Raw genomic sequence first — 13,104 nt, forward strand, 5'->3', positions numbered from 1 at the left:
GACTTTGATTAGACCTTTGGGTTTCTTTCTGCCTAAGAAATCATTAGCCTTTTTAGATGCAGCAGACCTGACACAGATAGTGACACATCAGATGGTTGGGGTGCTTGCTTGATGTTCAGACAGATTCGTGTGAACATCTGTCTGTTATTTTTTGTTGTTTGTTTGGTTTTTCTCCTGCTCCTTCCACAAGGAGGAGTTCTACTTTTTTTTTTTTTAATTAATTAATTAATTTGTTTTTGGCTGTGTTGGGTCTTTGTTGCTGTGCACGGGCTTTCTCTAGTTGCAGTGAGTGGGGGCTACTCTTCGTTGCGGTGCGCAGACTTCTCACTGCAGTGGCTTCTCTTGTTGCGGAGCACAGGCTCCAGGGGTGCGGGTTTCAGTAGTTGTGGCTCGCGAGCTCAGTAGTTGTGGCATGTGGGCTCTAGAGCGCAGGCTCAGTAGTTGTGGCTCGCGAGCTTAGTTGCTCCACGGCATGTGGGATCTTCCCGGATCAGGGCTCGAACCCGTGTCCCCTGCACTGGCAGGCGGATTCTTAATCCACTGCGCCACCAGGGAAGCCCCATCTGCCTGTTTTGAACCAGGGGGATTGGATGAATTTTGTGGGACGTTTCCTCTCCAGGTATGAGACGAGCGGCATTGGAGAGGCGAGGGTGAAGGAAGTGCTCCTGGATGAGGATGACGACCTCTGGATAGCGCTGCGCCACAAGCACATCGCGGAGGTGTCCCAGTAAGAGCCCACCCTGCGCCCTTCCCCTAGCCTCGGCCAGCCCTGCCCCAGGCTCCAGGGCTCACCCCACCGACATGGGCAATCACAGTTGTCGGTTGCCGGTGTGCGTTCTCTGGGCAACTTGACCAGAACTCACCAGTGCATGAATTCGTTGCTTCTGCTAAGTCGCCAATGTGCTAACTAGTGATGATGAACCCCTTCTGATATCTGAGCTCAGGCTACAGCGACTTCATGAAGTTAGAAAATCCATTCTGTGTTAGGGTTGCTTTTAGGATTTTTAGAAAGCATTTGTAGCTCTCTCAGTAAGATGCTTTATATACATTAAACACTTGAAGCCAGTTTGTTCTGTTGAAGGATCCGGACTCCACTACATACAGTTCAGTTTTCGTTTATATAGCTGGTGTGTCCCCTTCCTCCCTGTTGTCATACCTAAAATTTCTGAGCAAGCCTTGATGTATTTACTGATACATGTACTAAACCAGTACCTTGCTCTGAAAGTATTTCAAAATGTTTCTAACACTGGAAAGTTTTTAATAAGACCTTTAAACTGTAGATAACAAGCCTGCTTTTGCAGAAAGACACATTCTGCTACACTGAGTTGGTGCTATCCGGCAGGAAATTCACAAGGAAGAGCGAGAAACTATTACAGCCTAGGATAGTTCTGTTGTTTAGAAAAGTAGTTTCCAAACTTTCTGGATCACTCAACTTTAGAAAAATGTTAATTCACGTTGCCAGTATATAATTTATTCATGCATTAAATATATGCTTTATTGTACTACTACGCATATTTTATAGCATATACAAAAAACATAAATTTGAAAAGGATGAAGTAAAATTATATAAATAGATGTCCTAACATTTTCTTTTCTGCTCTCAAATTGTCTTGCAAACTCCAGTATGGAGACCCCGGGTTCAAGTATTAGGAAAATGATGCATCTGTCTCTCCTCTTAGAAAATCACTTTAGATGTATGCATTACGGGCAAGAAAAGCCAGCACATATTCCTAAAGGAGGAATCTTGCATGACTCCTATAGCATCGTATAGAGACACTTGGTGCCGCGTTGAAGCTTAGCTGCCTCCTTCTGTCTTCCAGGGAAGTCACCCGTTCTCTGAAGGATTTTTCTTCCAGCAAGAGAATGAATACTGGAGAGAAGGTAAACCCGTACTCATGCTCCAGTGCTCCAGAGAAAGCAGAAATCCCTGCTTTCTCTCTAGGGGTGGGGAAGATGCCTCCTCAGCACGGGACTAGTGAGTTGGGGGCTGAGAGGGGTCATGGTCCTCTTTTCGTCTGTACCATTTTGTCTTATTTTTGTATTCAAAATTGAGATCTGAACCCCCCGCCTTTTGATATGTATAGAGCTTCTTCTCCTTGTTACTCTGAAGATTAGTGTTTACTGTTCTGGATCATGATTCACTTTAAGCCAGAAGAACTTGCTAAAACCTTTTTTAGCTTGTGGTAGCATTAGAATTTATATCCGGATTCACCTGGGCCTCTCCTCCTCCTGACTGTTTATCAGAGGTGTTTTACTCCTCTTAGGAGAAATGCCGCTCTGACTGTGTTGCTCCCTGGCTTAGGACCATTAAGCGATTTCCTGATTCCAGTAGAATCAAGCCCCACCGTGGACATGCCTTACAGCGCCCAGGTCATTGGGCCCCACAGACTCTCATCTCTGCCTCCCTCCTCCTTGCCCCCATCGCCTTGCTCAAGCCATGCCTGTGCTCCTTGCCTCGGCCCTGCCTTATGAGGTCCCTTTCCTTTGGCTCAGCCATCGTTTTCTCTGAGCCAAGACTAGGGAGGTGTCTCTGCTCTGCACCCACATGCATGATTCCCTCCAAGAGTGCTAATCCACTCGCTTAGAATGGCTCCTCTGCTCAGTGTTAGCTCCATGAAGGCAGAAATCCTTTTTTTGTCCTTGTATCTCCAGCACCTAAAAGTGCCTGGTATGTAGTAGCCATTCAATACATTTCTTTTAGGTACGTGAATGGGATTAGGTGGGTCACCCAATTAGAAAGTCAGCAGAGCCCTTCCACCTGTCAGGATGCAGATTCCAGCCTTCTCTTCCCTTCTCCCTTCTTCCTACCTGTCTACACAACTACGTCCTTTCTGCGGAGACGAAATGTGAATTGATTCCATGATTGCTTGAGCTGAGTATGCAGAAAAGCATCATGCAGACAAAAAACTGTTCTTTCCTGGCAAGAATTATGCTCACAGTAACTTTCTAGTCCAGTAAATAAAACATAATTGCTAGACTTCAGAGGTCAGTTCCCCACCTGTAACACAGTCACGGTATTCGGATCAGTAATATTTTGAGCCAGAGAGGTGGTAATCTAAACACACGTGATCTTGTGTTTAACAGATGCATTTGGGGGGGTTACAGAGTGAGCACTCGGGAGTCCGGTGCTGGCTGCTGGTCCTGTCCTGCGCCCACCCCACCTTGCCCACCCTCTTAGCTCGGGGCCGTTGGAGTGAGACCGTGTGCTTCCCTCTTCCCATAGACCACCATGCGGGACCTGTCCCAGATGCTGAAGAAAATGCCCCAGTACCAGAAGGAGCTCAGCAAGGTATGACGGTCCAAAATGATCCATTCGCATCGTGCGTATAAGCAGCTGCGAAAAGGCTCCTCTACCCTTGCTGATTCATGGAAATCCACAGGTTTTTAGTCATCTTCAGTTTTTATTAGAAAACAATGAAAGGTTGGGATAGACAGGTCATTTCCCATGATTTTCTTTTCTCCTCTTCATCTTTTTCTCTCTGTATCCTTCCAATTCCTCACCCCGTGGGCCTGAGAGGGAGAGCTCGGAGGAAGTCACAATGATCTGGGAGTCACACACATCGCTTCCGCCTTAGAAGCGAGTCACTAAATCCACACGAAGGCGCGGGGGACTGAGCGCCACCTGCTGGAGGGAGGAGTATGAAAGGATTTGTGGGTGCCTGTGAAACCATCACCCCACCCCACCCCCATAAAGGATTTCTCCTTCCTCTTGACTCTTGTAGAAGGTGGTCTGTCCCTCTTCCCGACACACACAATTCTCTACCCAGCAGTGTCTGTGAACCTGCTTGAACGCATATTTCATATCCTTTATGAGGCTGGAGACGCCTTGGTGCCTAGCACCGTGTCAGTACATAGCAGGTGCTTAGTAGATGCTGCGCAAATCAGCGAGTGATTCCCTGACCACACGCTCTCTGCTTTGTCCTAGTATTCGACCCACCTGCACCTTGCTGAGGACTGCATGAAGCATTACCAAGGCACCGTGGACAAACTCTGCCGGGTGGAACAGGTAGGGCCTTTTCCTTCTCTTTCTGCCAGGCCCATTTATTTGCTTAACTGAATTTTAACATCTGACCTTGAACACCCTGCAGAATCATAGGAAATAGAAATGGGAAAGCCTGCTAGATCGTGTTGTCTCGACTCTCTGGAGCCAGTGCAGTTCCACGCTCAATGGTAGGGACTAGATTGGTCTGGAATGCCATGCCGTTTGGATTTTGCATGTCTGACTTACCAGAGGCTCCCTGGAATGGCAGAAGAGAGATGTATGCAGCGCTGAGCCCTACATTGACAGGGCTGGCTGAAGGTTGTATCCTGAATGTCTTTCCCTTCTGCCGTAGCCACACCAGCTTGGAGACCTAGAGGCTGAAAGTGGGTAGGGCAGCCGAAGGTCAGAAATTCTCCCACAGCCTCCCTGATCACAGTTGGGATCGGAGTTCTGTCCCTGTCACTGGTTTGTTTGACGTGCTTGTTTCTCTCTGCTTTCTTTTCCTCGTCTGCAAAGGGACATAACAAAGCTGCCACATTTTCCAGGAGTGTCGTGTGGCGTCACTAATCCTGGCACTACATTCCTCATACATGATAACATTTCTCAACCGGGGTCAGCTTCTAAGGGAGGGGAGGTCATCCCACAATGCCGAAGCCTCAGCCAAAGGTCCCTCTTCACAGAAAAAAGAACTCGAGTTCTCAGTGTGAGGCTAAGATTTAAATCTCCTGGTTTGATGTGACAGGCTCAGCTAGGTTTGTAAGACCAGCCCTGATTCATGGACTCTCTCCTACGGGGAAGTAGCCCTGCTGAAATTCATCAATTTCATGGGTGATGTTTGCAAACGCAAGGCGTCCTCTCCAAAAGAACTTGACTGTCCAGAAGATAGGTTATCCCTAGAGCGAACGGTACAAATGCAGTTGGGATTCATCCTTGGAAGTTTACATTTTTCCAGAAGTGCCCAGTGGTATTCGTTGAACTAGTCACATTAAATTTTTTTAAATTTATTTATTTATTATTTGTTTTAACATCTTTAATGGAGTATAACTGCTTTACACTGGTGTTAGTTTCTGCTTTATAACAAAGTGAATCAGCCATACATATACATAAATCTCCATATCTCCTCCCTCCCACCCTCCCTTTCCCACCCCTCTAGGTGGTCACAGAGCACCGAGCTGATCTCCCTGTGCTATGTAGTCACATTAAATCTGACTTTGAGACAGTGTTAGAGCCAGGTCCTGCTGAGCAGATGTCTGTTGAGGCTGCGCTGAGCTGGGAAAGGGCCTTGGAGAGGGGCCCCACCTTCCTCTGGCCCAGGCTGGGCAGAGGCCTGAGCTTGAGGTCATGCTCCTTACGGACTCCTGGGATCTTTAGAGAAAAAAGGCAACCTTCCGGCAGCCTCTGTAAGAGCTCCAGAGAAAGTTGCAGCTGCTGGTGTCAGAACGAGACCAAATCGTTCTTGGTTTGCTGACACTGATGTGCTGCTTTCTCGGGCCTGTTGAGAATGGATCCGCCTCTTGCCTGAGTTGCGAGGGCGGGGCCATAGACCGCGCTTACTTCACTCTTTATCTTCAGTCCCACTGTTAGCACCCCCTCCCCCTTCATCTCCTTCAATGGGATTTGCAGGGAGCCCATGTTTTTTCCTCCTCTCCCTGAAAGTGGTTGGAAGATTAAAAACAGAGGTTAAAATCCTAGAGTAGTTAAAACTCAGCGGGCACAAGGGGAGTGGAGCAGAAAGAGTCCAGCCAGGCGGAGGCACCTTATAATATTGAAGCTTTTCACATGTGGGAAGTGCATCCCCTTAAGCCCCGATCCCTCTGTAGGGCTTTGTCCCTCTTGAGGACCTACCAGGATTGAGGCTTTCCCTGAGGAATTGGCACACGTACACTGGAACTCACCTGGAGGGAACAGCCTGCCTTGAAACAAGATGGCAAATCAGCATGGTTTCTGGTTTTGGAAAGCGAAGCCTGGGGCTTTCCTCGGTTCTCACCGATGCCGTAGACGCCAGTGCTGATTACCCCCGTTCTGATTAATTAATTGAGAGAGAAGCACCTGCTGAAGACCTTCCCCCAACCAAACTAAACATCCCAGACGTTTATGGATAACCAGTTTTCTGATAGTTACCATTTGTCCAGACTATTGCCAGAAGTGGGGTCAACACGGTGTGTTTTCTGCAGGACCTGGCGATGGGCACGGATGCTGAAGGGGAGAAGATCAAGGACCCCATGAGAGCCATTGTCCCCATTCTGCTGGACGCGAATGTCAGCACTTACGACAAAATCCGCATCATCCTTCTCTACATCTTTTTGAAGAATGGTAGGAACGGTGGGACATAGAGGAGGGGGATAGGCCCTTTCTTGGGGAAAATGAGGCAGCTGGGAGAGAGAGAACAAAGTGGAAAACAGTGTAAAAGACAAGGAAAGGGGTGTTTAATAAGATCTGAGGGGCTCTTTACATCTGGGGAAATGTCATGTAGGCAGATCAGTTGCATCTAGAGGCTGAGTGTCCCCCAGTGATTCTGGAGTTAGTCAAAGGGACAGCATAATTTGAAGAGGACAGGGTGGGGACAGCTGGGAGAGTCTATTGGCTTTATGGCCAGTTTATTAGAGCATTTCTGCTAGATACTTTTAACTTGCCCCACATTTGTATTCTGTGCCTTTAAATAACTGATTTTAACCCACATCTGCTGCCCATAAGTGTCCATAGGTGTCCATTGTGCCAAAGATGGACACAGAGGCTCTCCTGTCCAAGCTGACTGTGATGTGGGCCAGGGGTGGTGCTGACGGCTGAGAAGCAGGAGACGGATGGAAATATAGACCATGAAGCGCAGCTGCTGATGGTCATAGCCCGTAGGGTAGAGTGGAATTTGAGTCCTGATCTTGTCTTGTCTTAGAGTAACCTTGATGCCATGAGCGGATTGGTTCCCACTAATCCTGAAGAGGAAAAGGGGCACTGTCCCCCCAGGCACTTAGCTCTGCTTCTCAGTGTGTGATGTCCAGGGGCTGGTGTGGTGATCGGGTTTTTGTTCTCGCAGGCATCACCGAGGAAAACCTGAACAAGCTGATCCAGCACGCCCAGATCCCCCCGGAGGACAGTGAGATCATCACCAACATGGCCCACCTCGGGGTGCCCATCGTCACGGACGTGAGCACCAGCATCGGGGGGAGGCAGAGGGGAGACAGCGGCTCTCATCTCTTCTCCCCTGACTGACTTAAGGCAGCTTACAGTACACACACTCAACACTGAGAAAGAGAAAACATAAAATCAGAGGGATGCAGGTGTAGAGGTATAAATAAAATCAAGGCGTAGCACCAGGAACCCAGGCGGGCACATCAAGGAGGCACACACAGTCACAAAGCTGAGCTGTGTCTGTGAACCCGCCCCAAATAGGAGTCATACCAGCCCTGTCCCATGTGTCTTGAGTCAGCCTGGCTCTGCCATAGGACACTTAGACTCAGCATCTTCTGTGAGGTTGCGAGCACAACGCTTAGCGCCACGCTGCCTTGCCACCTTTGGGTCTGCTTCTCTGACAATGACTCAGGACCCAGTGGGGTTAGGTGTGGGGGGCCCGACCAGCAATGAGCTCTGGAAGAGGCCTGGCGGGGGGCTCCAGGACTCTTCAGAGCCCCCCGCCAGGAACCTTGCTTGTAGGAACCCCACTTCCTGCAGGGAGTCAGCTCACGCCTCCGTGCTGGTAAAGCAGGGCTGTAGGTGTGCTCCTTCTGGAATCTTAGAGTCAAAAGCTTTGTTCCGGAGCCACCAGACCAGAGACCTATGACTGGGGGCCATCTGGCGCTTTCAGGCCCTTGTTCACAAAGGGACCACATGAGAACAGAGATGATTCATTCAGTACCTCCCGTGCTGTTGAAGCAAAATCAAAGTCACACCAAAGCAGTATTTTCTCCTATAATTGACAACAAACTAACTCCCTGCATTTGTAAGAAATGGCACTTATCCGTTTGACCCACGTTTGCCATTTTTCCTGGCTTTGAAGAACCAAGTTTGCTCCAGGTTCTTGGGCTGGAGCCCACGGGGCATCATCCGGGCTTTTGCAGGAAAAGCTCCCTACTTCTTAGTCTTTGCCAGGACTGACTCCCAGAAGAGAGCCCAGGGGCCAGTGAGGGCTCGCGGGCCCAGGCGCTGACTCGGAGCCTCGGCTCGTGTGTTTGCTTTCAGTCCACGCTGCGTCGCAGGAGCAAACCGGAGCGGAAGGAGCGCATCAGCGAGCAGACCTACCAGCTCTCACGATGGACCCCGATCATCAAAGACATCATGGAGGTCAGCGCGGGCCGAGACGAGGGCACAAGGGCAGCCGGGCCCGGGGCTCTGCACCTGAGGCCTGGGGGCTTCAGCCTCACCTGCCCTCGGGTGGGGGTGACACCCGGGGATTTGCACCCAGGCCTTGGAGGGTTTGTGCAGAGCAGCCCCAGGAGACTGTCAGATGTGGATCCTCAGATCCACACTATTGAGCCCCACAGTAGAGACCCCTCAATGGTACTGCAGCCGAAGGAACCACACCCGTCACAGCACCTGGAGGTCCTGTGAGTAAGGAGCGCCACGCTAAGGACGCAGCAGGGTGGGAGGGCCTCTGGAAAGAGATCCCAGCCCGTCCTCCTCTCCCGCTGCTCCGCTCCCTCAGCCCTCACATCAGCCAGAGACCCTGCCAGTCGTGTTTCTGTGCAGCCCTATCCCTTGCCTGGAGTTCTCACTTTCCTTTCCACCTCCTGAATCCTGCCTTCCTGCAAAGTCCCATACACTGGCCCACCTGTCTGACCACCCAGCACCACAGAGGCCTCCCTGGACTCCCACAGCATGTGTCAGGGATGCTCTTTACATGTGTGTGCTGCTCTCTGTGTTGGCTCATCGTTTTAGACCTTGGTCCTGTGCCCTCACCTGACGTGTCCTCTGGCACCGAGCCTTGCGCATAGTAGGTGTTTCGTATCTGAAAGTCAGGTAGCCCAGCGGTGTCCCTTCCTCCCCTTCTTGTAGCTCGAGGTCGAGGAAACCCTGTGTAGAATCCTGACGCACCCTGGGAGCTTTGGGGTGGGAATTGGAGATGGTCTTTCCAGTTCCTGCCCTTAACAGGAGGACAGGACTGGGGTCCAGAGAATGAAAGGTCTTGGCCAGGATCCCTTTGTTAATTCATAGCAGTCCATGTGTTCCCACTGGATCGTACGTTAAAATAAATATATTTTAAGTATATATAGTGAGTCGGCTTTCTATTTTTAAAACCCACAAACCAAAAAGATGGGTGAACATGAGACATCTTGAAACCAATTACATTTCTTTGCTTGGCAGAGTGGATCAACCGCTCTGTCTCCTTCCCTCCTTTGTTCTCTGCTCCCTTTTCCTTCCCCCCACAACCCCAGTCCCCCAAAGAGACATGTGTGGGCTTCACACGGTAGCTGTTAGGAGTGTAGACTTCTCGGCAGCAGGGGGTGGGTAGCTGGATCCACCCACCAGATAATTAGGCCCTTGGGAAACTGAGGCTGTAAGGCCTCAGCTTGCCTGAGAGACTGCCCATGCCTAGTGTCTTCAAGATGGATGGCAAGGGGCAGGAGTTTATTGGACAGGATGCGACATTTATAATCTCACATGGAACATAAAAGGGTGGAAGAGAAGCAAGAAAAAATAATGCAGGTTTTTTTTAAAGTTTATTTTATTTATTTATTGTTTTTGTCTGCGTTGGGTCTTCGTTGCTATGTGTGGGCTTTCTCTAGTTGTGGCGAGCAGGGGCTACTCTTCGTTGCGGTGCGTGGGCTTCTCATTGTGGTGGCTTCTCTTGTGGAGCACGGGCTCTAGGTGTGTGGACTTCGGTAGTTGTGACACGTGGGCTCAGTAGTTGTGGCTCGGGGCCCTAGAGCGCAGGCTCAGCAGTTGTGGCGCATGGGCTTAGCTGCTCCGCGGCGTGTGGGATCTTCCCGGACCAGGACTCGAACCCATGTCCCCTGCATTGGCAGGTGGATTCTTAACCACTGTGCCACCAGGGAAGCCCAATGCAGGTTTTTTAAAAAAACTTCTCTTCAAGAGCTGACCTACAAACTTATCTCATTGTATCTGCTGGTTATGGAGCATCTGGTCAGCCCACTCCGAGCTCAGCGTGAGGTGCCCAGCAGTGGGCAGCGGACAGGGGAGCTCTGGTTGTTGCAAAGATGGCCATGGTTTTGGCTGAGTGACTTGTGCTTCGAATTGTCTTACCTTGATTGCGTCAGCCCTTTGCAAAGAGATGGCCGGTCGATAGCTGTGTCTCTTCTTTCCAGGACACCATTGAGGACAGACTTGACACCAAGCACTACCCGTACATCTCCACCCGCTCCTCTGCCTCCTTCAGCACCACCGCGGTCAGGTGAGTGCAAGTTCCTGAGCAAGCGAGCAGGGAGCAAGCGGCACCGTGTCTGGTTGGATGGCAGCCGCACGGCAGTCCTGCTGTGACGCCTCACGACCCTCGAGAACCCTCCCACTGCTTCTCGTCACAGCCAGGGTGCAGGCCAAGTCCTTGCAGCGGCCCATGAGGCCCTTCAGCCCCTGGCTTCCCGTTCCTCCCTCACTCCCTACTCCTCCCCCACTTCAGCCACACCAGCCTCCTCGCTCTTCCCTGAACACACCAGGCTTACTTCTGCCTCAGGACCTTTGCACTTGCTTTTCCCTCTGCCTGAAATGATCTTTCCCCAGGTATCTCTGCATGGCTCACCTCTTTTCTCCTCCGGGTCTTTAATAAATTGTTACCTTCTCCCATCTTCCCTGACCACCCTGTTCAAAATTACAGTACACCAGTCTTCCTGGCAGCATTATTCCTAATAGCTCAAAAGTGGAGATGACCTAAATGTCTGTCAGCTGATGAATGGCTAAAAAACACCTGGTATATTCATACAATGGAATATTGTTCAGCCAAAGAGAGGAATGAAATACTGACCCATGCTGTAACATGGACGAACCTTGAAAATATTATACTAAGTGAAAGAAGCCAATCACTAAAGCCCACATACACTGTGATTCCATTTATATGAAATGTCTAGAACGGGCTAGTCTCAAGACAGAAAGTAGATTGGTGGTTGCTCAGAACTGGGGATGGGGGTAAGGGTTGGGGAATGGGGAGCGACTGCTAATAGGTACAGAATTTCTTTTGGGGGTTGATGAAAATGGTCTAAAATTGATTGTGGTGATGGCTCACAATTCTGTGACTATACTGAACACCGCTGAATTATACAGTTTAAATGAGTGAATTGTATGATACATGAATTATTTCTCAATAAAGTGTTACAGAAAATAGTGAAAAAATTATAGCACCCCAACTTCCTGTCTCCCTTCCCTGCTTTTTCTCCATAGATTACACCACCTCTTAGTGTGCTGTTAGTATTTACCTTGTTTACTGCCAGTCTCCCCCGACTAGAATGTCAGCCTCCTGAGGGCAGGGATTCGTGTCTGTTTTATCCTCAGTGCCTAGAACAGAGCCTGGCATGGAGTAGGCACTTGGTGTATCCTGTCCTCACTTTTCATTCATTAGTTAATTTTAGTAATTAAGAAAGGGATGAATACGCCATCTGCATAGAGCCACATTTCTCAGATTCATCCTTGATGGAAACATAGATGATGGAAACGTGGATGCCTTGGGTCTGTTGGGTTTCTGCCACGTACCTGGTGATGCTCAGACGTTTCTCAGCTTGGAGATGTGAGCAGACAGCAATCCATGCTTCCATCTCTGGGTTCTCCAGCCCTCTGTGTTTTCTTGGCCACCCATGAGGCCTTGTGCATATGTTTTCGAAAGCTCTTCCTCTTGTTCACCACCTTGCCATGTTCATCCAGAAGCTTTTCCTGCTATGCTCTGCAGGCCACATCTCCACGGCCAGTCCCTGGGACTCTCAACACTAGGCACACATTTTGCCTCCAGAATCTCTTCTCTGCCTCCCTCGTGTGTGTGGCCCAGGCTCCCAGGGTAACACTTTTCAATACATGTGCCTCTACTATACTAGTACTTTGCCCGCCCGTCTTCTCTCTCCACCGCCCCCCCCACCCTTCTGTCGTCACTCTCAGGCCTGCATGATGCCACTGGAGGCCAAATGTTTATTGCCAGCGTTGGAGTGAAATACAAAATCCCACACAGTACCACAGCCAGGCTGGCTGACAACGGCAGACAAACATGATTGCACAGGCAAAAAAAAGTGACTGTGAGGTCCTCTGGGCTGGCCTTTGTGATGTGGAAAGTGGCTTTAATGCTGTCCTAAGTCAGGAAGAAGGGTAAAGATTCCACTGTTCAGAGAAGCCTTGCTCTCCTCGTTCTGTTTCAAATTTATCCGAATTTAATTGATAATTTAGATGACATGGACAAATGCATTTTATAAATTGCAAAAATTGACAATTAAAAAATAGAAACTCAGTGACCCCTATTAACTTTTTAGTTACTTTTAAAACTTCCACAAAAGAAATTCCCAACCAAATGGATGCAATGGTGAATTCTTCTGGTATTTTATGAAGAAACCACTCAACATTAACACATTTGCAGATAACAGAAAGAGAGAAGAAACTTTCCCACTTATTTTATGAGTACATGATCCTAAAAGCAAATCTGAAAATGGCATTAAATAAAACTTCCCTCAAGCACAGAGAGGCAAATGTTATAGATAAAATATTAGCAAACTAAACCCAGTGGCATATACAAGGAGCAATGCATCTTGCTGAAGGGTTTGAGGAAATGCAAGGCTGATTTAACACTTTAAAATCCTCAATGTAATTCTCCACACAAGAAAAAATATATATGATCTTCTTAAGAGATGGCCCCTCATTTTGTTTTGATTTTTGTTTTGTTTTCCCCATTTTCTTAGCCTGGAAGCAACCAATTTCTCATTGTTTCCAAGGACAAGGTGAAGGCCCATTGAGGGAAGCCGGGGCCAGGAGTGGGGGGGGGCACCTGGGGAACTGTCCTGCCACTGAGATGCCTGTCGTTCAGGAGGCAGCTCCGTGTCACCTCCTCCAGGAAGCCTTCCTCAGTGATGCCCAGTCGGCACTTGAAGTCCCTCCCCCGTGTTTGTTCCCACCGCACTGAGCTCCTCTCCTTGGGGCGCGATACAGACCCCCATCCTCCCGCCACCCTCCTCGCCCCACCCACCCCAGTTAAGCCTGAGCTCTTG

General features: G+C 49.4%; 1 protein-coding gene across 1 annotated transcript in view; it reads left to right on the forward strand.

Annotated features, from left to right (window-relative positions):
- The window catches only part of STXBP1 (syntaxin binding protein 1), a 28,715-nt gene that overhangs the window by 13,203 nt on the left and 2,408 nt on the right, over positions 1-13,104 (forward strand). Inside the window, exons 9-16 of the mRNA XM_065880008.1 lie at positions 620-727; positions 1,821-1,881; positions 3,224-3,289; positions 3,926-4,006; positions 6,157-6,295; positions 7,014-7,123; positions 8,156-8,257; positions 10,240-10,325. Coding sequence (XP_065736080.1) covers positions 620-727; positions 1,821-1,881; positions 3,224-3,289; positions 3,926-4,006; positions 6,157-6,295; positions 7,014-7,123; positions 8,156-8,257; positions 10,240-10,325 — 753 coding nt within the window. The remainder of the gene's footprint in view (positions 1-619; positions 728-1,820; positions 1,882-3,223; positions 3,290-3,925; positions 4,007-6,156; positions 6,296-7,013; positions 7,124-8,155; positions 8,258-10,239; positions 10,326-13,104) is intronic.

This window comes from Phocoena phocoena, chromosome 6 (genome assembly GCF_963924675.1).
Source record: "Phocoena phocoena chromosome 6, mPhoPho1.1, whole genome shotgun sequence".
Classification (NCBI taxonomy): Eukaryota; Metazoa; Chordata; class Mammalia; order Artiodactyla; family Phocoenidae; genus Phocoena; species Phocoena phocoena.